This window comes from Leptopilina heterotoma, unplaced genomic scaffold (genome assembly GCF_015476425.1).
Source record: "Leptopilina heterotoma isolate Lh14 unplaced genomic scaffold, ASM1547642v1 Lhet_46, whole genome shotgun sequence".
Classification (NCBI taxonomy): domain Eukaryota; kingdom Metazoa; phylum Arthropoda; class Insecta; order Hymenoptera; family Figitidae; genus Leptopilina; species Leptopilina heterotoma.
Window position 1 is genome coordinate 1,198,579 of NW_025111092.1, and position 27,893 is coordinate 1,226,471.

The following is a 27,893-nucleotide window of genomic DNA, read 5'->3' on the forward strand; positions in this document are numbered from 1 at the left end:
TAATATGAATAAAGGAAATTTTTTGCTATAACACTACACTAGTTTATTCCCATGTATTTTTTCACTATGATTCCAAAGTCAGAATTTTCAAAGTGGCTCAAAATTTTGGATTTCATTAAAAGTGCTCAAAAACATGCATGCTTGTACCTGTAACCAGGGTTTGAGTTCTAAAAAATTTTATGTCATTCTGATAATTCTAACTTCGAATTTGTATTCAGCGTATATAAAATTCATGAGAATACACTACCGAATACCAAAAAAATGAACTCTTTTGCATTATATTAAATTTTGAGCATTTTTGGATTTAACTTAAAATTTTGAGCCAATTTAATAATTTTAACTTTGAATTTAGAAGCAGATGTAAAAACATGAGAATATACTAATGTAGTGTACTAGCAAGAAAAGTAGAGTTTCTTGACTTTAATTTTTGTAACTTAACAGATTTTCTTGTGTGTCTCAAAATTTTTAGCCATTAGAATAATTCTGACTTCAAATGCGAGATCCGAGTGTAAAAATATATGGAAATACTGTAATGTAGTGTCATAGCAAAAAATTTCCATTTCTTTATTTTAAATCGCTTTTTTATCAATTCTTTGAGCTTATCTCAAAATTTTGAGCAAATCTGTCAATTCTGACTGCGAATTCGGATTCAGCGGGAAAAAGTACATGGGAATATAGTAGTGTAGTGTCATAAAAAATTTTTTCATCTTAATTCGGATTTTTGAGTGGTTTTTTGAGTTTATCTCAAAATTTTAAGCAAATCTGTCAATTTTGACTTCGAATTCGGATTATTTAAAATTGTATTAAAAATAATTAAAATCCATACAAGAATTTTATTAATTATGGAAATAATAAAATTCTCGTTAATATTTTTATTAACTTTTTAAGCAATTAAATTTATGAAAAAATTTTTATTATTTGGTAATAAAAATATTTGAATTCTTGCAAAGAATTTTATAAATTTTTTTTTTTTAATAATATTGAATTTTTTTATTAAACATTTGGAAAATAATTAAATTCTTTTGATGAAAATAATTACAATTGTATTGAAAATACATGAATTCTTATAAACAAATTTTATTAAAATTATTAATAATAATTCATTTCATTCGGAGAATTTTATAAAAATTTCTTTAAATTATTTTGTTACAAAAAATTTTATGATAATTGAATGTCTATGAAAATTTTATTTTTTATTAAAATAATTGAAATCCTGCGATGAGTTTTATTATTTATGAAAATAATAATTGAACTCTTGCAACGAATTTTATTAAAAGTTTTCAAAATAATTGAATTTCTAAGAAGAATTTTATTAAAGTTTTTTAAATTTCTTCTGAAATTAGTTCAATTTGTCAATATATATTTAATTAATTATTAAAAATAATGGATTCATAAAAAAATTTTAGTTAAAAACACGAAAAAACTGAATTTCGGAGAAGTTACAAATGATTGCAGAAATTTAATTATTTTCAAAGTAATAAAATTCTTCTTCTAAAATCAATTATTTTCAAAAATTGTAATAAAATTTCAGGAAAAATTTCAATATGTACATATTTTCAAAAATTTTCCTCAATTCAATGATTTTCAATTATCTACCATTTTAATAAAATTTTTCAAAAAAATTCAATTATTAAAACAATGTAATAAAACTCGACGGAAATATTTAATTATTATCATAATAATAAAAAAAATTGCACAGGAATTCAATATTTTTATAAATTTCTTCGTAATAATTCAATTATTTTCATAAAAAATAAAATTTTTTACAGGGATTCAATTATTTTTATAAATAATAAAATTCTTTTTAGGAATTCAATTATTTTCTTCAGTAATAAAACTCATCTCAGAATTTCAATTATTTTTAATACAATTTTAATTTGAATTCCTCGAAAAATGTAATTATTCTTAAAAATTATATTAAAATTCTTCAAAAGAATTGAATTATTTAAAAACTTCTTGAAAAAATTCTTTACGAGAATTCAATTTTAAGAATCATTCAATTATTCAATAAATTATTAATTTTTTTATTTAAATAATTGAATTCTCGCAGAATTTTCTAATAAAAATTGATTTAAAAATAAATTCTAGTTAAAGTTTTCGATAATAATTGAATATTAAAAGCATTATAACGTAAATTTCTATAGAAATAATTGAATATCGAAAAGGTTTGAAATTAAAATCTTTGTTAATTTTAATTTTTCGTACTTTCAACTAACAATGCTGTAGAATTAATTTTTTTGATAAATTTTAATTGAATTTTTTTTTGAAATTATTTGAAGTTTTTATTTTTTAATATATATTTAATTGAAGAATCTCCGAATAATCGAAATTTCGTAAAATTGAATTGTAAACAAATGAATATGAAAATTCTTAAAGAACTTTTTTAAAAATTATTAAAAATAATTTTTTTAATATTTTAAATCTAACATTAAGTACGATTTCAGTGAACCAAAAGATACCCCCCTGACTAAACATTTTGAGACAAATACGTTAATTTTTGAAATCTTTGGTCCACATTTTGGATCCGCCACTTTGAATATTTTAAATCTGACATTAAATTCGGATTTAGTGACCACATTCAGTCACCACTCAAATGCATTTTCGACATGTACACGACTCATCGGGAACTACAATAAAAAACAAAAAAGCTTTTGTCAATAAAATACGTAACAATAGTGTTTCAAGGGTAGAGAAATGAGAATAAACAAAACATGCCGCATTACTTTTTCATTTTTATTTGGTTACTCATTTTTTATTATTATTAATAAGCATTTTTATTACTTATAATTATAAAAAAATTCCAATTATTCACATGAAAATTAGTTTTCGCGTTAATTTTTTATTTATAATATGTTTTGGCTCCGATTTGTCGGAGAATAATTTATTTTCTTTATTTGTAAAGAAAAAAGATATGTTAATCCCTGTGGTTTGATTCTTTTTAATTCAGCGGTAAAAGAAAAATCATTGCTCAGCGTCTACTTCAACTTAAATGATTCTAAAATTTTTCAGATTAAAAACACACATATTTTGAAATAGTGTTTCAATAATTTTTTTTAAACTCTCATCACATGAGAAAATATTATGTTATTGTATTAAATCGCAGAGAAAAGGGAAGAAAGTAAAATAAAAATGTTTCACTCTGCTTGATTTTCAGATTGGCGATCAAATACTTGAAGTGAATGGACAAAGCTTCGAGGAAGCAACTCATGATGAAGCCGTCCAGATTCTTAAAACAAATAAAAGAATGTCCCTTCTGATTCGTGATGTTGGCAAAGTGCCCCATTCCTGTACGACAAGCACACCGATGGTTGTTCCCGTGTCCAGGTATTCGGATCATGATTCAATGATACTTGAAAGTCCACCAAATCATCGACCTCCTAGTCCTGCGTAAGTTGCATTATATTTATTTTACTAAATATCATATTTTATAGTATTAAATGTAATTCATTTCGATTTTTATAGCACCAAAAATAATTATAAACAAATTTTTCAGAAATTATTTTTGAATCATTTTTCTATTTAAATTTTTGAAATATACAATTAAAAAGATTTTGATTAATTGAAATTTTGTAAAATTTAATTGAAAATAATTAATTTTTTTCAAGTATTTTGTTAGAATTTTGGAAAATCAACTTTTGAAGAATTTTAATTGCAAATTTTCAAAATAACTAAATTATCAAAAATGTTAATGAACAATCTAATTTTTTTTAAATTTAGTATTTTCAGTACTTTCAATTGCATATTTCCGAAGTTTTAAATACATACAAAAAATAATAACATTTTAGTATTATTTTTAACATTTTGGATAAAAAAATCATGTTCAAAACTTTTAATTAAAATTCATCAGAAAATTAATTAGTTGTTTTAAATAATACAAAATCTCTTTTAAGAAATCCAATTGTTTTCGAAAAATTACATTAAAATATTTTTAAAAACTACTTAATTCTTAGAATTTTGTTATGATAATTTTATAAGATTTAATTATCTTCGAATAAAGCAAATAAAAATTTACTTTTTTGGACTTATTAAAATTTCGGAGTAACCATGGTCATATTTACAATCAAAATTCTTCAAACATTTGATTATTTTTATTTTTTGACAATATTACCTATACCTTAATAAACTGAAGAAAAAATATGGAGAGTTACAAATATTATAAAAAATTGAATTTTCGTATTTAAATAATTTAATTCTCGAAGAACTTTCGGAAAACTATTTGAAATAATTGATTTAGAGATGAGGTTTACTTGAAAATTATAGAAAATAATTAAATTCAGGAAGGGTTATAGTTGTAATTTTTAGAAATTATTAAATTTCATAAATTTTACTCATTTTCCGTAAACTTTCATATTTTCCTGTAAAAAAATTTTGACAAGGAAAATAATTTTAATGTCAGTAAATTGTCAAGGAAATTGATAAACTGAAACTTGTGACTACTGTGAAGTCACAGTAGTGTGAATCAGAATATACTTTTGGATCAAGGAAAAGGTCAAAATTCTGGCTAAGAATCAGGAAGAAATAAAATAAAATTTTAGTGCCAAGCCTGAAAAAGTTTTGCCAGTTTTCGAGATTTTGTAAATTATAAAAAAGTCTATTTAAATACTTGAGCTAACAATTAGTTTAGAGATATTTAATTGCTGTAATGATTAATTGTTCCCTAAAAAGAATTCGAGAAACATTTGGATCAAATTTAGACGAGGGAAGTTAATTAGGGAATTTTCTTTTTTTTTGTGATTTTGTTTCCTTTCTTTCGGGCATTGTTTTTTATGTTTGTTTTTTATTTCTTTGGCAGGAATAGCACCAACGAATGGAGGCACCGAGGTGTTCATTCTGTATCAGCAGCCACTGCGGCAATGGTGGAGGAGAAAGCGAGGGTTGTTCTTGCCAGAAGTGAAAGAGCAGCCCTTTCACAACTTTTGGCTGATTATAGAACACGAAGGATAACAGTTGAGGAACTCGTGGCAAGCCTAGCTGATCTTCTAAACACTCATGAAAAGCTCACTTTGCTCATTGAACTTAGAGAACTTGTCGACAGCAAAGATAGAGTCTGCTTTGATGATTTAGTCTACAGACCACGTGTCTCGATGTCAAGGGTAATTAAATTTTCTTTCTTTCTTTGGCATCTTTTTTTTTCTTTTGATTAGCTTTTATCTTATTTTGTCTTTTTTTCTTTACTATTTTTTTTATTTATTTTCTTTTTCTTTATTATCTTTTCTCTTAATTATCTTATTTCTTTATTATCATTTTTCTTTTATTATCTTTTTCCGTTCAACGTTTCCACTAACTTGTTCACTTTTCAATTATCTTTGATTATTATTCAATTATTATATTGAGAAAAGACAAAAAGTTCGTAAATTGTACGATATAATTTGGAGACTTTTAGAGAAATTACAAGTGATTGCAGAAATTCAATTATTTTCAAAAGTAAATAAAATTCAACGCGGAAATTCAATTATCTTTAGAAATAATTAAATTCTTCTCTAAAATTCAATTATTTTCAAAAATTTTAATAAAATTCTTGTCAAAATTTCAATTATTTTCGAAAATTTTCCTCAATTAAATGATTTTTTAATATCTACTATTTTAATAACAGTTTCCAAAAGAATTCAATTATTTAAAAAAAAATTTAATAAAATTCTACGCAATCCTTTAATTATTTTCATAAAATAATAAAACTTTAACAAGAATTCAATTATTTACAAATTTTTTATAAATTTATTCCCAATCATTCAATTATTTTCATAAATAATAATATTTTTACAGGGATTCAATTATTTTCGTAAAAAATACAATTCTTTTTAGGAAATCAATTATTTTAATAAATAATGAAATTTAATGCAGAATTTCAATTATTTTTAATGCAATTTTAATCGAATTTCTCGAAAATTGTAATTATTCCTGAAAATCTGATTAAAATTCGTCAAAAGAATTAAATTCTTTAAAAAATTGTTGATTAAATTCTTTATGAGAATTGAATTTTAAGAAATATTCAATTATTCAATAAATTATACTTTTTTGTATTTAAATAATTGAATTCTTGTAGAATTTTCTAATAAAAATTGATTTAAAAATGGATTTTAATAAAAATTTTAGATTATAATTGAATATTAAAAGCATTAGAGCGTGAATTTTTAGAAATAATTGAATTTTGAAAAGGTTTCAAATTAAAATCTTAGAAAAATCTAAATTTTTCATATTTTAAAGTAACAATTCTGTGAAATTAATTTTATTGAGAAAGTTTAATTGCGTATTTTTTAAAAAAATATTTGAAGTTTTTAATTTCTAATATATATTTAATTCAAGAATTTACGAATAATTGAAATTTTGTAAAATTGAATTGTAAACAAATGAATTTGGAAATTCTTAAAGAAATTTTCAAAAATTATTTAAAATATTTACATTTATAGAAAAATTTTAGTTAAAAACACGAAAAAAAATTAATTTTAGAAAAGTTACAAATTATTGCAGAAATTTAATTATTTTCAAGAGTATTAAATATTCTTCGCAAAAATTAAATATTGTTCAAAAATAATCAAATTCATCTTAGGGATTCAATTATTTTTATAAATAATAAAACCCATCGCAGAATCACAATTATTTTTGATACAATTTTAATCGAATTTCTCGAAAAATGTAATTACTTATTCTTGAAAAGCTTATTAAAATTCGTCAAAATAATTTAATTCTTTAAAAGTTTGTTAAAAAAATTCTTTATGGGAATTTAATTGTAAGAAACATTCAATTATTAAATAAATTATTTATTTTTGTATTTAAATAATTGAATTCTAGTAGAATTTTCTAATAAAAATTGATTTTAAAATGAATTTCAGTTAAAATTTTAGATAATAATTGAATATTAAAAGCAATATAGTGTAAACTTTTAGAAATAATTGAATTTTGAAATTAATTTTTTTTGAAAATGTTTAATTGAATTTTTTTTATATTATTTGAAGTTTTTATTTTTTAATATTTATTTAATTGAAGAATTTACGAATAATTTAAATTTCGTAAAATTGAATATTGTAAACAAATGGATTTGAAAATTGTCAAAGAACATTTTTCGAAAATTATTAAAAATAATCGATTTAAAAAAGAATTTTAGTTAACAATTCTGAAAAAAAATAATTAAATTGATAATGATTTTATCATTCGGTCATATTTAATTATTATAAAACATGAAGAAATCGATCGCTCCGAGTCGAAGACTCGGAGTTATCGATATCTTCATGTTTTAGTTATGAAAAATTTAATTTATAGTTTTAAGTGAAATAATGTTCTCTTATTTGTTTTGGACTGGTTATATTTTTGTCAGTAATTGGTCCGTAATTTTTCATTTTTGGTTCGTAAAATCCCTATTTTTAAATACTTTTACTGGTTCAAATCCTGTTTTTCTTCAAACTTAAAGTAAAACCTACAAATTTTGAAGTTGCTCCTAAATAATGGGCTAAATAATAATCAACAATATTTTTATTGTTTAGGAGCAACTTCAAGGCAAAAGATTTTTGTAGGTTTTACGTTACGTTACTTTAATATTATTCATAATACATAATGATAATAATATTCATAATTAAAATTTAAAATAGAAATAAATTTGTCAACTAAACGAAAATGAATAAAGAAATATTTTTATTTTTCAGAGGAGAGATCGTGCCTATTCGGATTTAGTGGTGACTCCGTCGCTTCATGACCTTCCGGTAAGTCATTTAAGAGATTTAATTTTCTTTTACTGGTACCTTCTTCTATTTAATGTACATATTGTACTGTATAAATGATCCTAAAAATTGTATCTCTTTCTCTTCACGACATTTATGTACTAGAAATGCCTGCTGTGTCTTTCTCGGTCCATTCTCTTTGTCTTTATTATAAACGTTTACTTCACCTTCTTCTTTTTATTTTACATTTATCGCACAATTGATATTGAATTTCTAGACACTAAAAATAACAGATTTTTCATTTTTTCACGAGTATTATTTCCGTAATATTCAAACCAATAAATTCACTTGCTTTTTTTGTATTTTTTGAATTTAGTATTTTGGGTTTATTATTTTAGAACACACTTAATAGAATACTATGAAAACTTATGCTATGAACTCTCAAAAATTAACCCTTTCTAAAAAATAAACACCCGAATACACTGGATTTTTTTTACTTATTTTGAACGAAAAGTGGGTTTATCTAGTGGAAATTTTTCCACGAATAAAATTGAACCCCAAGAGATTAACCCCTTTGAAAAATCTAGATTTTTTTCTATTTCAAAATGAATGAATTGAAATTAATTAAAAAAAACATTATAATTCATTTTTGAAACAAATTAAAATAGTCTCGGTTTGATTTTAATAATTACCATTTAACTAATTTAATCCAACAGTAAAATTCTCAACAAATTAAAACACTAAGAATCAAACCCTTTTCCAAAACGTGAATGCCCTGCAATTTTTGTTTCATTCTTTAAATAAAAATTGCACTTAAAATCTTCAAAATGTTGCAGATAAATTTGTAGGTATTTTTTACAATCAATCAATTTCAAATATACCGAAAAATATTAAGAGATAAAAAAATAAGGCCTTCCAGAAAAAATCGAGTACCTTAAATTTTCCCATTTACTTCAATTAAAGTTTGATTCAAATAATTCTAAATGGTTCTAGAATTGTATTGCCACGAATTAACTAATTTCGCCGAGAGTCAAAATTACTAAAAAAAAGAGGTTTCCCCTATAAAATTAATCCCTTTTTTAAAAAAAGAAATGAAAAAGAGGAAATGCAAATAATAAAAATTGTGAGGGACACATTTTTTTCACTTATTTTAATTAAACTATGATTTAAACAATTTTAAAATGGTTCCGACGTAATCACCAATTAATTATTTGACAGAGCGAGTCATTCCCTACTACAAACTAAATGAATAAAAATTGAGTCGGTATCAAAGCAATACAAAAATTTTCACAAAAATGTTACATTGTGCAAAAATTAAATATTGTTATTTTAACATTTAATTCTTTCCATTAAGTTTTTTCAAACATATTAATTGTGATTTATTTCAACCATGAAAAAATGTAATTTTTTATTATTTTTTTACACTGAAAAATTTTTGTTTATTTTGTTATTATAAACCTTTTATACCCACACACATTTCAGGGCAAGATTTCTGCATGTAATGTTGAAATAAATAAATAAATAAATAAATAAATATATATATATATAATTAATATATAATTATACACTATAATAAATAAATAAATAATAATAAATTAAATTTTTGTACACACAAAAAAAAATATGGTAAATTTGACTACTTTTTTACTATTTCCTGTAGTTCCTATAGGCGCCCGTAACATTATTTAGTAAAATGAACTATGACAGAATAGTTAGTCTAACTGTAAAATGTGGTAATAAATACCATTTTTACAGTAAATTTAACTACTAAAACAGTTATCTTAACTATTTGTTGTTAGTCATACTAACTGCTTCATTTAGTTGCAGTAACTAAATTTTCATAGTTCCTATAGGCGCCCGTAACAAATTGTAGTTGTAACAACTGTAAAAAATAGTTAAATTAACTATTTAAAGTAGTAAAATGAAATTATTTATTTGTTTTTTATTATTATTGAGGTCCATTTTTTTATATTTTCTCTTACCTATTTTTGTTCATATATAATTTATATATTAAATTCTTATACACCTAACAGAGAAAAATCCCCAAACGTCGGGGATTGAACGCACGACCCTAACATTCGCAAACCGATAACCTAACCACCTAACCACGCTCGCACGCTACGATGACTGGCATTGTACTTGAGGACATTCTTCTTAGATTCAGTCATAATAACTACTCCGTTTAGTTGCAGTAACTAATTTTTTAAGCTCAAGGACTTAGTTGAAATGTAGCCAGCATATGATTTTAAATGACTCAACGATAGTGCAGTAGTTAAAAGTACTGTTGAAAATAGTTATTTTCAGAATTTCTGTAGTAAAATTATCCACTTTTTACTAGTTATAAAAAAATTAAACTTACTATTTTCATATAGTAAAAATAACATAAAAATTGTTACTTTTATGACTTTTGTAGTTATAAAAATAAATGTTTCTTACCACCCTAGAGATAAATTATTAAAAGCAAGTAAGAATTGGTTCTTTTAACTACATTAAACACAAAAATAACAAATTCCAGCGGTTGTTTTTACTCTTTGGAACAGTAAATTTTAATTTATTTTGCAAATAGCAAGAAATGGATATTTCTACTACAGAAATTCCGAAAATAACTATTTTTAACAGTACTTTTAACTACTGCACTATTGTTGAGTTATTCACAATCATAATGTGTAGTAGTAATTTTAACTACATAAAACCTACTATTCAATTTTAGTTCCACTAACTATGGAAGTTTAGTTGAAATGCTGCTGAATATGGTAGTTTTAACTATATTTTTTTAACTGCACATATGTGGATGTTTTTACCACTCACGTTTTTTCTCTGTTGAAAAAAATGATCTTTTCAACTGCATAAATAGTAAAAATAACTATTTTCAACAATTCATTTTACTATATGAAAACAGTAAATTTCTTTCTTTCTCTGCAACTAGTAAGAAATAGTTGTTTTAACTACATAAATCATAAAAGTAACAACTTTCAGAGGTTGTATTTACTATATAAAAACAGTAAGTCTCATTTTGTTTGCAACCAATACAAAATAGTTATTTTTGCTACCACAATAGTAAAATTAACTATTTTTAACAATAGTTTTTACTACTACACTATAGTTGAGCCATTTACAAGCATCTGTTAGTTATTTCAACTACGTAAAGTAGTTATTTTAACTACATAAAACCAACTACTTCATTTTGGTTCCACTAACTGAGGAAGTGTAGTTAAAATGCTGCTGAATATGGTAGTTTTAACTACTTTTTTTCTAACTACACAAATGTGGTTGTTTTTACCATTCGCATTTTTTTCTGTGTACACTTGTTACTTGAGAATATTTTATAAACACTGTACTTAAAATGTTTGTCATCAGGCAAAATTTTTAAAAAATTTTAGTGTGTGGGTAAAATGTTGTAAAAAAGAAAAACATTTATAAAATAAAAAACTACTTTTATAAATACAACTTTTTTTTTACAAAATAACATGTCAAATAATTTTTTTAACGTAAAAAATAACAACATTTATCTTTATGGACAAAATAACCAACAACTTTTTTGAGAAATTAACAACAAAAATGACAAAATTCTTTAAATGTAAATAATAACAATGAGAAATTACGCATCTGATGTCAGATTTTAAAATTTCAAAATGGCTGATCAAATATGGCGGACAAAATGTAAAATTCATCGGACTCGTTTGAAATAATACCTACTTATTACTTGAGAGGTTTTTTCGGGTCGTTGATTACAAATTGATGATTGAATTAGTAAAAATTTTCCAAATTTAACTTTAGAGAGCCGAGTAAAAAGTTTCAAGCGAATCTAATAAATTCTAAATTTTGTCCGTCATATTAGATCCGCCATTTTGAATTTTGAAAATCTGGCATTGTATTCGTAATCAGCTACCCCCAAAAACCCCCTTAGTAATGAACTTTTAGGGAATCCTTTGAATTTTTAAAAAATATATCTGACATATTGGATCCGCCATTTAAAATTTTTTAAATTTTACCCCCTTTTCCTATACCAAGTCACATTGTATAAATGTGTTTAAAGACAGTGAATTCTATGTTTAAAGCAGAATAAAACTATCTTTAAACATTTATTAAACCTACTGTTTAGTAAAGTTGCTTTTTCATGCACGCAAAAAATATTTTACTTGGAACAGCGATAATTTTCTCTAGAATAGCGAAAGTCTTAACTGAAACAACTAAAAATTTCTCTATTACAATAAAATTTATAGTTGTTGCAGATAAAATATTTTTTGCGTGTAAGTGTAAACAATTACAACTCATAAAAATTCTTATATTTAAAAAACTTCATTAGAAAAATTAAGGAGGTTCTATCGCTTGATGCAGCTAGTCAAAACAGTGAGAAATATTTAATGTTTTGACTCACTTGGTAACGTCAAACGTTTGGCAACGTCGAATTATTTCTAACCTGTGATGAAAATTATCATTTAAATTTCGCGCTCAAATTTAATGTGTATAGTGCATGCAACGTTGCCAAACGTTATAAGTGTTGTTTATATTTTCAGATGAAACGTAAATTTTGTTTACAAATTGATTTATTGTAAATCTCACAGGTACCTATTGACAATTGTTTTAACAGATATGTAATTATTGCATATCGGTTTAGTATTTAAAAAATTTAGATCAATATCTGTTCATTAAATCAATTATCGATAGAACCTCCTTAATTGTTAAAATAAAAAATTTAATTTTTGTAGAGTGCAAAATTTTTATTGAAAATTTTTTGATGTTATTGTTTTAATACCGACTCTAAAGATTAACCCTCACAACGCATTAACGTGTGTTTTATTTGATTTTTCACTTCAATGAAAATTTTTTTATTATTAAATTTTTTTTCTGTATCTGCAAACAATTGAGAATATATTTGAAATAGTTTTTCCTTCCATTATAATATTTATAAAGAAATTTTTTTCGATTTTTGGAAGATGATGGAAAAATTAAAAAAGGAAAAAATTTCAAAAAAAATTTGTTTATAAAAATTGAGAATATAATTTTTTCATTCGCATTCTTATAAAGAATTTGTGTAATATTTTTATCCATTTTTTAATATCATTGTATATTCATTCAGCTTTTTAACTTTATTATTGTTATTTCACTTATTTATGAATATATAATAGAACGCGATGAACAGAAGTGTTTTTGTTCCGTTTCCACTTGCCTCTACTGCGATAAATATTCACATGTACACCTATATACACTATTGATAATTGGATAGCTAAAGCTTTTAACTAAAGAATCACTCCTCAAGTGTAAAGAGCTCTATATGTATACATATATAGTTACAAGTGGTAATGGAACATTAGACCGAAACAAAAGGAGAGCGAACGCGAAAAACATTATTTTGAGGCGAAAAGTGAAGAGAAAAATTTATAAATGTATACCTATAAAAAATGTAATACATATACTCGTCAAATGGAGAGGTGCGAGAAAAGGAAGTTTGTGTTAATAATTTTCTTATAAGGATACTCGTCACACATTAGCATTAGGCGATTAATATCGATATAGATTATCCTCTAGTTTTTCTCGTTATATATTTGCTTTTCTTCTGCATAATTTTTTCTGGACCTGAGGCATGAAAAAAGCACTCCACCTGATTATATGTACATATAATATATAAGCATACTAAAACTACTACCTAACCACTCTTTTAAACATATTTGTCTAGATAACAAACTTTTTCGTATAAATTTTTTTTGTTATACTATTATTATTATTATGATAATTTTTATAATTATTATAAAACATTTTTAAACCGGCGAGTGTAAGGTTTAACTTTGTAACACTGAGAGTAAGGGAGGGTATTTTTTACCCTGCAATGATTTTCTATTTGCATATTAAAAAAAAGCCTTGAAATCATGGAAATTTTTTACTATCATTGTTTTATTTTGACTATAGTAATCTAATTAAATGTTACGATAAATTTTTCATTTGTTTAAACAATTAATTATTGATTATTTATATCATTTTTAAATAAAACAAGAAATTAACAAATTTCTATAAAACAATTAACTTTTTTTAGTACTACATAGAATTAAATTAATAATCCAAATAAGAAATTTAGTTATCTGCTTACAACTATTGCATACAATTGTGCATTTATTAACTTTTTATCCATTGCACCTAGAAAGACGCAGTTTCTTAACAGATAAATATTAAATATGAATTCGATGTTTTAACAATATTCGTTTAAACAAATAATTGTTACTTATCAACTTTCTTCCTATTGCTCCTGAAAAGATGGAGTTTTTTTCTAATTTTACAATTTTTCGACCTTCTTATAATAACCAACAAATATAAAATGTCAAATCGCTATTTAATAAATAACAATTATTTGTTTAAATAATTGCTAAAATAGCAATTTGACATTTTATATTTGTCGGTTTTTATAAGATACATGGTTGCCATAGAGCCTGGAAATCCTGGAAAACATGAAAAAGGTATGGAATTTAGAAAAGGGTATGGAAAACCTGGAAATAGAATGGAATTTAAAAAAATTTCTGGAATTTCGCCTGTTTTTAAAGATTTCTAACAAATTTTAATTTAAAATTATTATTCAATAATTTTTATAAATAATAACATTTTTCACGGGGATTCAATTATTTTCATAAATACATAATACAACTCATCACAGATTTTCAATTATTATTTTAAATTTTTAATACAATTTTAATGAAATTTCTCGAAAAATGCAATTATTCTTAAAAATTTTATTAAAATTAAGCAAAGAAATTGAATTATTTTAAAAACTTTTGCTTAAATTTATTTATTACAATTTAAGTATTATTTTCAATACATTTTTAATTATATTTTTTCAAAAAATTGAATTATTTTAATAGATAATGAAATTCTTTGTAACAATAAAATTTTTGAAAAATAATTTCCATAAAATTCTTCAAAGAAATTTAATAAATTTCAAAAATTTGTCAAAATTCAATTATTTTCAATGTTTACTATTTAAATAAAATTTCACAAAAGAATTCAATTATTTAAAAAGAAATTTTAATAAAATTCGTCTCAGGAATTCAATTATTTTTGAAAGTATTCTAATTCTTCGCAGAAATCTAATTATGTTCAAAAATTCACAAAAATTCTCGTCAAAATTTCAATTATCTTTATAAAAAATAAAATTCCTCTCCGAAATTCAATTATTTTCAAAAATTATAATAAAATTCTTGGCAGAATTTCAATTATTTTTAATACAATTTTAATCAAATTTCTCGAATTATGAAATTTTTCTTAAAAATTGAATGAATTGAATTCTCGTAGTATTTTCTAATAAATATTGATTTAACAATGAATTTCAGTTAAAATTTTAGATAAAAATTAAATGTTGAAAGCATTATAGAGTGGATTTTTAGAAATAATTGAGTTTTCAAAAGGTTTCAAATTAAAATCTTTGATAATTTAAACTTTATATACTTTTAATTAAGAATTGTGTAGAATTAATTTTTTTCAAAAAATTTAATGGAGTTTTTTTAAAATTATTTAAAGTTTTTAATTTCTAATACATTTAATTGAGGAATGTCAGAATAATCGAAATTTCATAAAATTAAATTGTAAAAAAAAGTATTTGAAAATTCTCAAAGAATTTTTTCAAAAATTATTTTTAAAAAATTGACCTATAGAAGAATTTTAGTTGAAAATTCTAGAAATGAATAATCGTAATGATGAAAATAATTTTTGAAGAAGCTACAGTAACAAAGTAGTAATTCTTATAAGTTATTGAATTTGAAATTTTTGAAAATTTTAATTTCTATATGAAAAAATAATAATGATTAAATATTTATTTAAAAATGAAGTTATTGATATTTTCGAATAATTTTTGTATTAAAAATCTGGAAAAATTCCGTTTTTTTTAATCAGGAAAATCTGGAAAAGTCAGGAAATTTGAAGAGAGCAAAAGCGTGGCAACCCTGAAGAAGGTCCAAAAATTTCAAAATTAGAAAAAAATTGCGTCTTTCTAAGTGCAATAGAAAAAAGTTACTAAATAACAACAATTATTGGTTTAAACAATTGCTAAAATAGCGATTTGACATTTAACATTTATCGGTCCGAAAATTACAAAATTAGAAAAAAAACTCCATCTCTCTATGTGCAATAAATAAAAAGTAAATTTATAACAAAAATTAATTGTTTAAAAAAAATTAAACCATAACTATAAAAAATTTAATTTTATATTTTATTTAATTTATTGATTTAACATTAAATAATACCAATAAAAGCTGCCAAACTTATAGAAATATGCTTTTCTCTATTTTATTTTTGAAATTGTTAAAAATTAGAAATAATAAATTGTTTAAACAAATGACCAAATTTTTATTTTTTATTTATTTAATTAATTTTAAAGCTTTACATCAATATTTGTTTTTAAAAAGGTAAAAAAATATTCAGAAATTAAGAAATTATTAACTGTCTGTTTACTGCATATTTTTTTCATTTTGGAATTGAAAGGAATATGAAAAAAACATAAAATTGAAAAGGACAAATATTTAGTTTATAACTTTCTTAATTTATTTATTTACTTATTTGTTTATTTACATACGCATAAACAAATTCAAATGATAATAATAAACGGTCTTTCGAATTAAAAGACTTTTAATTAACTTTACATGACACTTTCTTTCTTTCATTAAATGAAAGTAAAAAAAAGAAAAAAAAATGAATTCGTAAAATTTAGAACCCAAAGGGCACGACCTTTAAATTGTTTGTTTTTTTTAAATTGAAAGGAAGAATTTATAAAAGCATATATATGCAATATTGGAGGCTATAAAAATTTGATATACACATGCTTAATACGTTTTTCAATTGGCCATAATCTCTCACAGTAGTGCCATCAAAATCTTAGAATTATGAATGGAGATTTCAATGTAAGATATTATTTTGTTTATAAAATGTAAGGCTTCATTTTTAAATGGGGGAACTTTTGAATGCTCAAGTAAGTGAGAGTAAGTGTCGTACTTGGTGAATTTATGATTTTATTCATAATGAAGAAGAAAATTTACTGACAAATTCAATGCAAAGTCATAAATTTAATGTCAACGTTATTTATACACTTTGTGTGTAAAATACAAAAAGTGATTTACATTATGAATGTTAAAAAAAAGGAGGAGAAATTACTTTTCAGCTTCGTGATGCGGTTAATTATTTACTTCATGTTTTGCATTCGTTATTTAATTTATTTTTAATTGTTTTTTTCTTATTTCAATTCTTTCTAAGTTTGTCATGAAAATAATACTTCTTTTTTTTACTCTTGCTTCTTTGATACAGAATTTGTATTCTTTTATTTTTATTTCCTTTTCTTATTTTACTTTTGCACTTTTAATTTTATTATTAACATTAATTGTATATTTTAATTTTCTATTTATATTTTTTTACTTTAATATTTAATTTTATTTCTATTTTTATTCTTTTTTAATTTATTTTTTATTTGATTTTTATTTCTAAATAGTTAAAAAAACAAGGGTTTCTTCTTTCTTGACGCTATAAAATTAATAACATTTTCAATTTTCTTCTAACATATTAATCATATTAATGAATTATATTAATTAATCATGTTAATGAAAATTGTTTCAATGCAGAATTAATTTTTTTAAATTTATTAATTTTAATATATTTTAGTTAAAAGCTAGTAAAATGTTAAATAATTTTCAAAACGAAGCAAAACTTTTAAATGTGAAAAATTTAAAAATTGTTAAATTAAGTGCAGCAAATTTAATACTCCTTACTTTAAAAATTTAATGTATATTTAGTGTATAACTTTTTTGACTTTATTTGACTATGTTTTTTAAAATTGCGCAACATGTCGCGAATTATTTTAATTTTAATTTTTTTCCACGTATTGCAAAAAAAAATATTTTCTTGATATAAAAAGCTATTTTAAAAGTTTCAAAGTGATATTTTAGAAAATTTTAATTTTTAATAATTTCAATATAAAAATCCTAAAAACTTGGATTTTTCAAAAATTTTGATGAAATTTTTTTAAAAATTTGTTTATTTATTAAACAGATAGTTTTAGAGCAACCTAAATATCGTAATATTTAATTTACAACAATTGAATTTTAGAAGTTATTTTAAATAAAAATAATTGAATTCTCAAAAAAAAACTTTCTCAAAAGTACTAAAAAGTAGTTTATTATTTTTTGAAAGAAATTTATCATTTAAATTATTAAAATATTTAATACTAGAGTTATTAAAATAATTGAATTCTCAAAATTACTAAAAAATAATTTATTTTTTGAAGAATTGTAGTTTAAAAATTCTAGAAAATAATTAAATTACAGAGGATTTGAAATTGTATATTTTAAAAAAATTTTAATTATCATAAAAAAATAAATAACATTAAGTATTTAAAATAATTGAAATTTTAATTTAGAAATTGTAAAAGATTTTCTTTCTGAAAAACTTTAATTAATGCTTTAAGTTGATTAAATTCCCGAAAATAATTAACTGACAAATTTTCAAATAATTGAAAATTTCGTTAAATTTTTACATTTTGAACGAAATTTATTATAATTTTTATAAATAGTCTTGTTCTGTAAAGAAAAATATTTAAAAAATAGAAAAAAATTATTTGAAAATCATTAAATTTTAATTGTCATAAGCTGAAACAAAAAAATACGTTCATACATTTTTAATTTTTATTTATATTTCTTATTTTATTTTTATTTTTCAAATTTTATTCTTAATTTATTTTTAATTAAGTTTAATTTTTATTTTCATTATGAAATGAAAGTTGAATTATTTTCTAGATATATAGGTAAAGTTTATATAATAGATTTTAAAAAAATATTCTCGCGTCAAAGGAAAATTTTTTAAAGTTTAATTTTAATTGTCGCAAAATTAAAATTTTTCTCTTTTTTGTTTTGGTGACTTAACAAAAAAATTTTTTTACAATAATTAAAACGTGTAAAAAATAGAAATAGTAATTTTCGATTTTTCTTTAGAAATTACATGAGTAAAAGACACTGAGTTCATCATTGTCGTAACAATCTATTTTTGCATTGTTTGAGTAGTAACGGCAAGTCATAAAGAGACACACGCTGTTTTACAGCTGTTTTACAGTTGAGACAGATTCCTTCAATCACACAACCGGTAGGTGTCCAATAAAAAAATAGTCATCTATGAGGTAATGAACGGGAAATAAAAAAAGAAAATAAGAAAAAAACTTGAGTTACTGCTTAAAGAAAAGTACATAAAACAAATTAGATTTTATTATTTAGAATCATTATTGAAAAAGAAATTTTTTGAAAATTTTTTCTTTTTTATTATATGAAGATTGCACATCTTAATAACACGATTTATATGTTAAATAAATGACTATGTTGGTACTTTATATAAGCTTTGAGTAAGATTTTAAACTCATTTATAAAGTCTCAGCGACCGACAAGTACAGTCTACATTTTGATCCAAGAGAGCAAACAAGTATGCAAATTCTTTATTATTTACATTTTTTGAAAAGTAGTTTGCATTGGTAATTAGAAATTATGTATAGTTATTGTAATTTTAGATTCTATGAAATTTCAAACCCTATATAATTTATAGGGTATTTATACTGGAAAGAAAATTTTTAACTCACTTTTTGTTCCCTTTTTTTAAATTTTAACAAACTTTTTATTTTTAACTCACGCAATTATTTTCTTTTTATTTGAAGACAAAAATTCTTAGTTATTTGTTTTATATACATACATGTATACAATAAGGGATTGACATTTTTTAGTAACTATAGTGCAGTAAATAAAAGAAGTAGGTTGCATTGGTAATTATGAACTACATGCAATAGACCAGAATTCAATAAAAGTTCAACCTACAATTTGTTAGGAATTTTTATCGAGATGGTCATGTATATATATATATATATAATAAATTTGTTTAAATATGTACTCGGTTTTTTTCAATCTATGGAATTTTTAGTTTTTAACTATTCGGAATTTTTGCAATTGTAAAATTATTCCAAAACACCAATAAATTCTTTTTTAAATAAATATCTAATCATTATTATTATTCCATAGGAATTAAGATTTTCAAAAAATTTTAAATTCAAATTTTTATGAAATTCAACAACTTACAAAAAATTGTTATAAAACATGAAGAAATCGATCACTCCGAGTTAATTAATTAATAATTAATTTCATAAATAATAAAATTTTTCATAGGATTTCAATTATTTTTAATACAATAATTCTAAATAAATTCCTCGAAAAATGTAATTATTTTCAAAAATTTTTTGCAAGAATTCAATTACATTTCTCAAGTAATGAAATTCTTTTCTGAAATTTAAATATTTTCAAAATCTACTATTTTAATAAAATTTCTTAAATGAATTCAATTATTTTCATAAATAATACAATTCTTTACAGGATTTCAATTATTTATAAATTGTGAATCTCGTTTTCTAAATAAATAAATAAATAAATATTAAAAAAAAATTTACTAACAATTTGTTGCAAGAATTCAACTATTTTCATAAATAATAAAATTCTTCACAGGACAAATTTTAATAAAATTTTCAAGAATAATTACATTTTTCAAGGAATTCGATTAAAATTGTATTAAAAATAATTTAAATTCTATGATGAGTTTTATTATTCATGAAAATAATGGAATCTCGGTAAATTATTTAAAAATAATTTAAATCATTTTGAAAAATTTTATTATAAAATAGTTGATATTGAAAATGATTGAATTGAGGAAAATTTTTGTAAATAATTGCAATTTTGCCAAAAGAATTTTATTAAAGTTTTTGAAAATAATTGAATTTTGCAGAAGAATTTTATTATTTTTAAAGATAATTGAAATTTTGATGTGGCATTTTTAAAAAATTTTTAAACATAATTGAATTTTTGCGAAGAATTTTATTACTTTTGGAAATAAATTGGATTTTTGCAATCATTTGTAACTTCTTCTAAATTCAATTTTTTCCAGTACTATAATAAAAATCCATAATTTTTCCCTGATCTATGGCAACCCTGGAAATGTTAAAATATGTTTAAAATAAAAAACTTGCAGAATTTCCATGGAATTTCCATTGAATTTTTTGACGTGGGAATTATTTTGTACAATATTTTAAAAATAGTTAATATTTTGATTTTTGAATCAATTGAATGTTGAACTCTCTAAATTTGGATTAGTAAAAATGTTTACTAATTTGAATTAGTAAACATTTTTACTAATTCAAATTTAAAGAGTGGGGGTCTCACTACCCCCAAAAATGTGACATGATTTGGTACTTTTCTTTTTTATTATTTTGGAAAAATAAAATTTTTTTTCTTTAGACTGATGCGGTGAAAATTTATAAAATTGAATTGAAAATAATATTCATTCAAATGCTTATAAATATTTTAATACACTGAAAAAATTCATATAATTCAAATAACCTATTACTTGTCTATTTTCAAATAAATATTTACTTGACTCAAATAATTTTTATGTAAATCAAAGAAATTGAATGCGAACCAATAATTTAAATATTTGAATCAAATATGAATTTAATCATTTAATTGATTTAAATAAAAGTTATTTGATTCAAGTAAATATTTATTTGATAATAGACAAGTAACCAGTTATTTTAATCAATTAATTTTTTTTTACTGTGAAGAAGATATGTACTTGAAAAGAAATTTATTTTATTTTTTGACTCGAATACTAATAATTATTTTATACAAAATTAAATTATAGAAATTTTCTATAATCTTTTTTTCTATTAAAACTTAAAACAAAAAACTTGTCTTTAGCAGAGTTAAATTTTTTGCATTAAATTGACAATGATAAATAGATTGCTTATTTATTGTTATATTTTATAAAAGGATGGATTAAAAATTTATTTAAATAAGTAAATAAATAAAATATCTGTTCAAAAAGCAATCGATTGAAATACATCTTTTTAATAATAGTTATTAATAAGAAGCAATATCTATTTAATAAGTTATTTAATAAGAATGAAATATCTACTTAATATTTTATTCGATAAATAAATAAAATATTTGTCCTTAGCTGGAAATAAAAACTTTTATATGTATACCTAAAATATTGACAGGAAGTTGCATGTGAATTCCAATTGTACAAACCCTTGCACCATTTACCTCCAATCATTTATCTATATTTTATAGATGATTTTTTTATTACTTTCTTTATAAGCTTGTTGCGCTCGCTTTCTCAGGCTTTTTTCTTAATTATTAATTTGGCCTTACATTATCACACGGTGTGTTTATATCTATATATTTCCTGTGCAGTATTACACCAAAGCACGAAAGCTAAAGAGGAACGAGAAAAAACACAAGGCGTCGTAATATAAATATATAAAACATTAATTCCTACCTACATATAAATATATATATATTATACAATTCTATAATTTATAATACTTTCAACAATAATACTGATGTGAATGCGACTGTCTTTATCTTTTCCTTCCACTGTAAAACCACTGAACAGAGAATAATCGCGTTACGAGTTCGCCTGAGCTTTGCTGAATATTTTTTTTTACCTTTTCCTTTTGGTTCTCTTATTTTTCATGTGACAACGACCGAGTGCGCATTTTTCACGTAGAACAGCTTTTTTTTACGAAAAAAAATTTATTGAAGAGATTTTTTCTCATATCGGAGGGAGGATCAATTTTATAAATAGTTTGTGTTACTTTTGGAAGCAATTTTTAAACAAGTTTGTATTATTAATTTCAATATTTTAACCCTTGGATTCTGGAAGAGATTTGTATTTGTTTGAGTTTAAAGTATATTTTGGAAGAAAGTTTAATGAATTTTTGTAAAATTTTGTGTCTAAAGGTTTTTGGAAATGCTGATTACGAATGTGATTAGTTTTTTAAAATTCAAAATGGCGGATGCAATATGTCAGACTTGTTTTTCTAATAGAATTTCACTAGAACAATTCAATAGAATTTTTATATGAATCCTAGTAGATATTAAATATATCAAAATTTACGCAATTATTTTTTTTTGTAGATGATAATCTTTCTATTATTTTCTCCGAATAACTGAGAAAAAAAAAATTGTTGTTTTTTTGTATTTTTGATACGTCATTTTGAATATTAAAAAACTGACTTAAAATTTATAATCAGTAAACCCAAAAACCCCTGAGTAACTAGTTTCAATCAAATCCGATAAATTAAAAGAATCCGCCATATTGGTTCCACCATTTTGAATTTTTAGAAACTTAACATAAAAATTATAATCAAGAATCCCGAGAATCTCTATACATCAGATTTAATGAAAATTCTATAATTTTAAAATATTTCTCCGCCATATTGGATCCGCCATTTTAAACATTGAAAAACTGACTTAGAATTCGTAACAAGCAAATCAAATTAAAAAAAAAAAAAATAGTAAAATTCACTTTGGAAATGTATAGTTAAAGTTTCTATAGAAGTGAGTGGAAATTAGAAGTTTAGATTGACGGATGAAATTTTTATTATTATTATAAGAAAAGAATGAGACAAAAATAGAACAAAATATACTTTTTTCAGTATAAAATTGTTTCTATATTATAATAAATTACATATTAATTTTACATTTACATATCTATAATCATATAAATCATGAAAATAATAATTAAAAATGATTAACAAATACAAATTTAAAAAGAAATAAAAATTGTTTGTTAAATTTTTAAAAAAGCTCTTTAAAACTCGGCAAATTCGAATTGTTTCTTGATTATAGATGAAAAATTAAAAATTCAAACCTTTTAGCTAAAATAAAAATACCGAATAATAAATTTTTAATAATTTCGATTTTAAGCATATCGTATAATGAGAAGGTATTATTTTTAGAAAAAAATTTAAATAATCTTTGAATTTCTCAAAAGTAATGGACCAATTAAAGATAAGATCATTAGTGCATTTTTATTTATTGAACTATACTTGGAGAATTTTTCGGTTGTTTTTTCTACTTTTATTTTTTGTTTACTTTTTGTTTTTTTTTTTTTTTTGTTCGTTTCTTCAGGTTTGTAAATGAACTTGGTTTGAATTTAGTATCTTGCCTGATCTTTACTATTTTTCTTGCTCCTACTACTTTTCATTTAAAAATTTTAATAAGGAATTTGTTTTCATTTTGTAAAAATTAAAAATATAAATTATTACAATGTAGAATACAATATTGTATATAAATTTTATTATTTTTGTTTCTTATTATTGGTAGAATATTAAGATTCCTTTATAAATATTTTTCAAGGAAAAAAATGCTATAATCTCTATTATAAAATTATGTTTTTATTGCGCAAAAATATAATTGCTGTAAAACTTTTTCAATTAGGATCTGAAATTTCTCTGAGAACGAAAAAGTTTAATTTAGTTGTTGTCATGTTCCGTTGAAAGTCTCAAAGAAGACATAATTTGATTCTTATAACTTAAATTATATTCTCGACAAAATACAATTTACGATTTTTTCTGATTCACATATGAGGATGGGATATAAAATCTCTTCTATTTACTCATTGTTATTATTATTATTATTCATAATTTAAGAAATGTAATTTAAATCCAAAATTAATTTTTCTTATTTTTAAAAAAGAACAAGAATTCTCAATTCATTGTATTATAATTTATTTTTACACAAAATTAGAATATTTTTAAAATATAACTTTTTTTTAAAAAGAAGGAAAAAAAATTATTATTAAACCTTTCCTTGTAACAATTTTATTTATTTTTTTTTTTTTTGCTTACTTTACTAAGATCAACTTTATGAAACATAATATTCAAAAATTAATTTATTGACAACTTTGAAAATAATTGGTTGATTAAAATTTTGATTGTAAAGGTTCGACTGCAAGAGAAAAATTATTTTCAACTGTTGCTGTATTTATAAGTGTCAAAATTGTTTGTTCAAAGTTTCAAACTCATAAAATTTAATCATTTCAATTTATTAAATTATCTAAAATTATTTTTTTTACTCAATAAGGACATTAAGAAAGAATTTAATCTATAAAAAATAAAATTTCTTAATAGTATACAATAGATTATAGTTATTAATAATTTAATAGTAATAAAATTAAATTCCAATTACGAAAGAAGATTTCGACTTTTTCAGCCAATAGTGAATATAATTTGAATTATAAATTTTTAAATTCTGTCATTTTTAAAATTGTTAATTTTATATAAAATAGTAAAAAAAAAAAGTTGTCCGCGCGCGAATTGTTGCTAGTTATTACACCTTTCTACAAAATTTAACTTTTCTTTTCACACACAAAAAAATCAAACATTTTCGGAAACTAAGACCAAAAAAAAATACCCGTGTCTGGCGGTTTTGCTGGATCAAGTCGTTTGTGGCTTCTAGGGGTGAAAACAACCCTTAAATGAAAAGTGACAAGTTATATTTTAAAAATAGATTCAATTTGCCTAAAACTCGTTACTCCGGGGTTTTTGGGGTCGCTAATCACGAATACGATGTCAGTTTTTCAAAATTCAATATGGCGGATCCAATATGGCGTCTGTCAAAATAAAAAATAGATTCAATTTCCCTGAAACTTGTTACTCGGGAGTTTTTGGAGTCGCTGATCGCGAATCAATCCGATGTCAGTTTTTTAAAATTCAAAATGATGGATCCAATATGGCTGTCAACATTTTTAAAAATAGATTCAATTTCCCTGAAACTTGTTACTCGGGGGGTTTTTGGGATCGCTGATTACGAATCTTAAGTAAGATTTTCAAAATTCAAAATGTAGGATCAAAATGCAGATTACAGATCTAGAATGAAACTGAAAGATTTAATTGTGTGATTCTTTTTTGTATTTTGACATTTTGAATTTTTAAAATTTGACTCTTAAGATACGTAATTAACGACCCCAAAAAAACTCCTGAGTAACGAGTTTCAAGGGAAATTGAATCTATTTTTAAAAAAAGTTGTCAGTCATATTGGATTCCCCATTTTGAATTTTGAAAAACTGACATGAGATTTGTAATCAGCGACCTCAAAAACCCCCAAGCAACGAGTTTCAGGCAAATTAAATCATTTTTTTTAAAAGTTGTCCGCCATATTGGATCCGCCATTTTGAATTTTGAAAAACTGACATCAGATTTGTAATCAGCGACCCTAAAAACCCCCAAGTAACAAGTTTCAAGCGAATCTGATCAATTTTTTATTTTGACAGCCGCCATATTGGATCCGCCATTTTGAATTTTGAAAAACTGACATCGCATTCGTGATCAGCGACCCCAAAAACCCCCGAGTTTTCACCCCTAGAAGCCACAAACGACTTGATTCAGCAAAACGGCCAGACACGGGTATTTTTTTTTGGTCCTAGTTTCCGAAAATGTTTGATTTTTTTGTGTGTGAAAAATCGTGTCGGACGGTGTTATTAATGAGAAATAATTTTTATTAAAAACTATTATTATTAATAAGCCATTATTATTCACAATTAATATAAATAAAGAATAATTTTTTGTCACAATTATTAAAAAGTAATAAACCATTTATATTCTTAATAAATAAATAATAACTTTTATTTATAATTGTTATAAATGTAAAATAATTATTATTCACAATTACTGATAATAATAAAGAGTTGTGAATCATAATTATTATTTATAATTATTTTTTTTAATTATTATAAATAAGGTATTACTTTTGTTCAGTTATGGAAAACAATAATACCATTGTACTCGAAAATTAAATTCATTTTATTCCTGACTTGGTTAACTTACAAACTTGATTAACGCCTTGTGTTTTTACTTGAAACAAATTTACTTTTTTTAGTTTTCCATCAAATTTTCCTATAATAAATCATTTTCCCCAATGAGCCAACTGTCAGTCAAAAAGAATAAAAGAAGAAACTAAATTTTCCAATACAGGAAATTTTCCTTTCATTTATTTAAAGTCATAATAAAACAATAGGAGAATTATGTTTGATGATGCACACTCGGTTGTTCTTGATGATATCTGAACTTTTCATATATATATATACAAAAGCTGACCGCGTTACCTTGTCACGTGCTGCATTTTGTCACGGCTGGCCTACTTCTTAAGGAATCGTCGTGTTTTTTTTATCCTTAGTCATTTAGTTGCATGGGAAGTTGAATTCGAATTTTGAAACACAAAGAATCAAAAAAGAACATGTAGAATTGTAGTACTATAAAAAAAGAAAAGAATAGGTTTTCCAGCGATTGATGATGAACAAAGCTCGGGCAAGCTCAATTTTATTATACAAAACAAAAAGGGGGTGACCTTCGACCTTACTGGATCTTGATAATTTCCCGCAGAGGGGTGCATCCAGTGGTTGTTGCCGATCAGGACGACTGGCGGACGTTGAGGCTGTTCCCCTAGGAGTCAAGGGACCACATTCACCAAGGGAAACACAGGAATATAGGTCACCTAGCGAGGACAGCGGTCTAGGGTCCGATATGCCCAGGACCAGGTCAAAATTATTCCATTCCATTTCGTTTTTTTTTTCTATTTCGTTAGCTTTCACAGATTCTAGCATTTTTTTTTTAAATTTTAGACATTTAGTATTTGTTCTGAAAAGAAACCACTGTGGAGTTACAAACTTTCTGGTACTCGAGAGTCCTTACTGTAGAATGGTTCCTTTTTTGATTGTTACCCGGAAAAAAGGAAGAAAGTAACTTATAATACTTTAGTCCTTGTGTCAATATTGAGATATATTGTCAATATTGCATCAATTTTTACTTTTTATACGGAAATGATGTCAATGTTGTCGCAATGTTGCACTACTGAAATTACCCAACTGACAAACAACCGAACTGTCATGAAATGCATGCAACAGAATAGTCACGTAACTGACTTGACACTCTTGTCAGCAGAATTATTATATCGAAAACCTGGCATATAACAGAATATTGTTTCACAGAACTGATTTATAACGGGATGCATGAGTATTCCCAAACTGACAAACAATCGAAATGTTATTTAACAGAAAAGCGTGCAGCAGAATTGAAATTTAAAAGTAATTGTCACGTAATTGTTATGTTGACAAACTGACTTGTAACAAAATTGTCCTTTAACAGAAGTAACAGAATTATTATTTAACAGAACTAACATTGAACAGAATTTATATTTCACTGTATGGCCATAAAACAAAATTGTTAATTAACCATATACTGTCAAGCAAACGAATTGGTAATTTGTTATCTAATCCTGAAAAAGAATAGAATTATCATTTAAGAAAACTGATATTTAACAAAATTCTTCTAATAATCTTCTAATACATTTGACATCCAAGAGAATTGCTAATTTACCGAAATAGCAAGCAACAGAATTCTTATTTTACAGA

General features: G+C 23.2%; 1 protein-coding gene across 7 annotated transcripts in view; it reads left to right on the plus strand.

The window, feature by feature from the left end:
• The window catches only part of LOC122507326 (whirlin), a 240,588-nt gene that overhangs the window by 115,071 nt on the left and 97,624 nt on the right, over positions 1–27,893 (plus strand). For 5 of the 7 annotated variants that reach the window (XM_043619982.1, XM_043619986.1, XM_043619984.1 and 2 more), the window contains 4 exons: positions 3,155–3,387; positions 4,793–5,093; positions 7,638–7,694; positions 26,866–27,020. In XM_043619982.1, the coding sequence (XP_043475917.1) occupies positions 3,155–3,387; positions 4,793–5,093; positions 7,638–7,694; positions 26,866–27,020 (746 nt within the window). The remainder of the gene's footprint in view (positions 1–3,154; positions 3,388–4,792; positions 5,094–7,637; positions 7,695–26,865; positions 27,021–27,893) is intronic. The other 2 variants (XM_043619987.1, XM_043619988.1) reach the window with 1 other exon arrangement.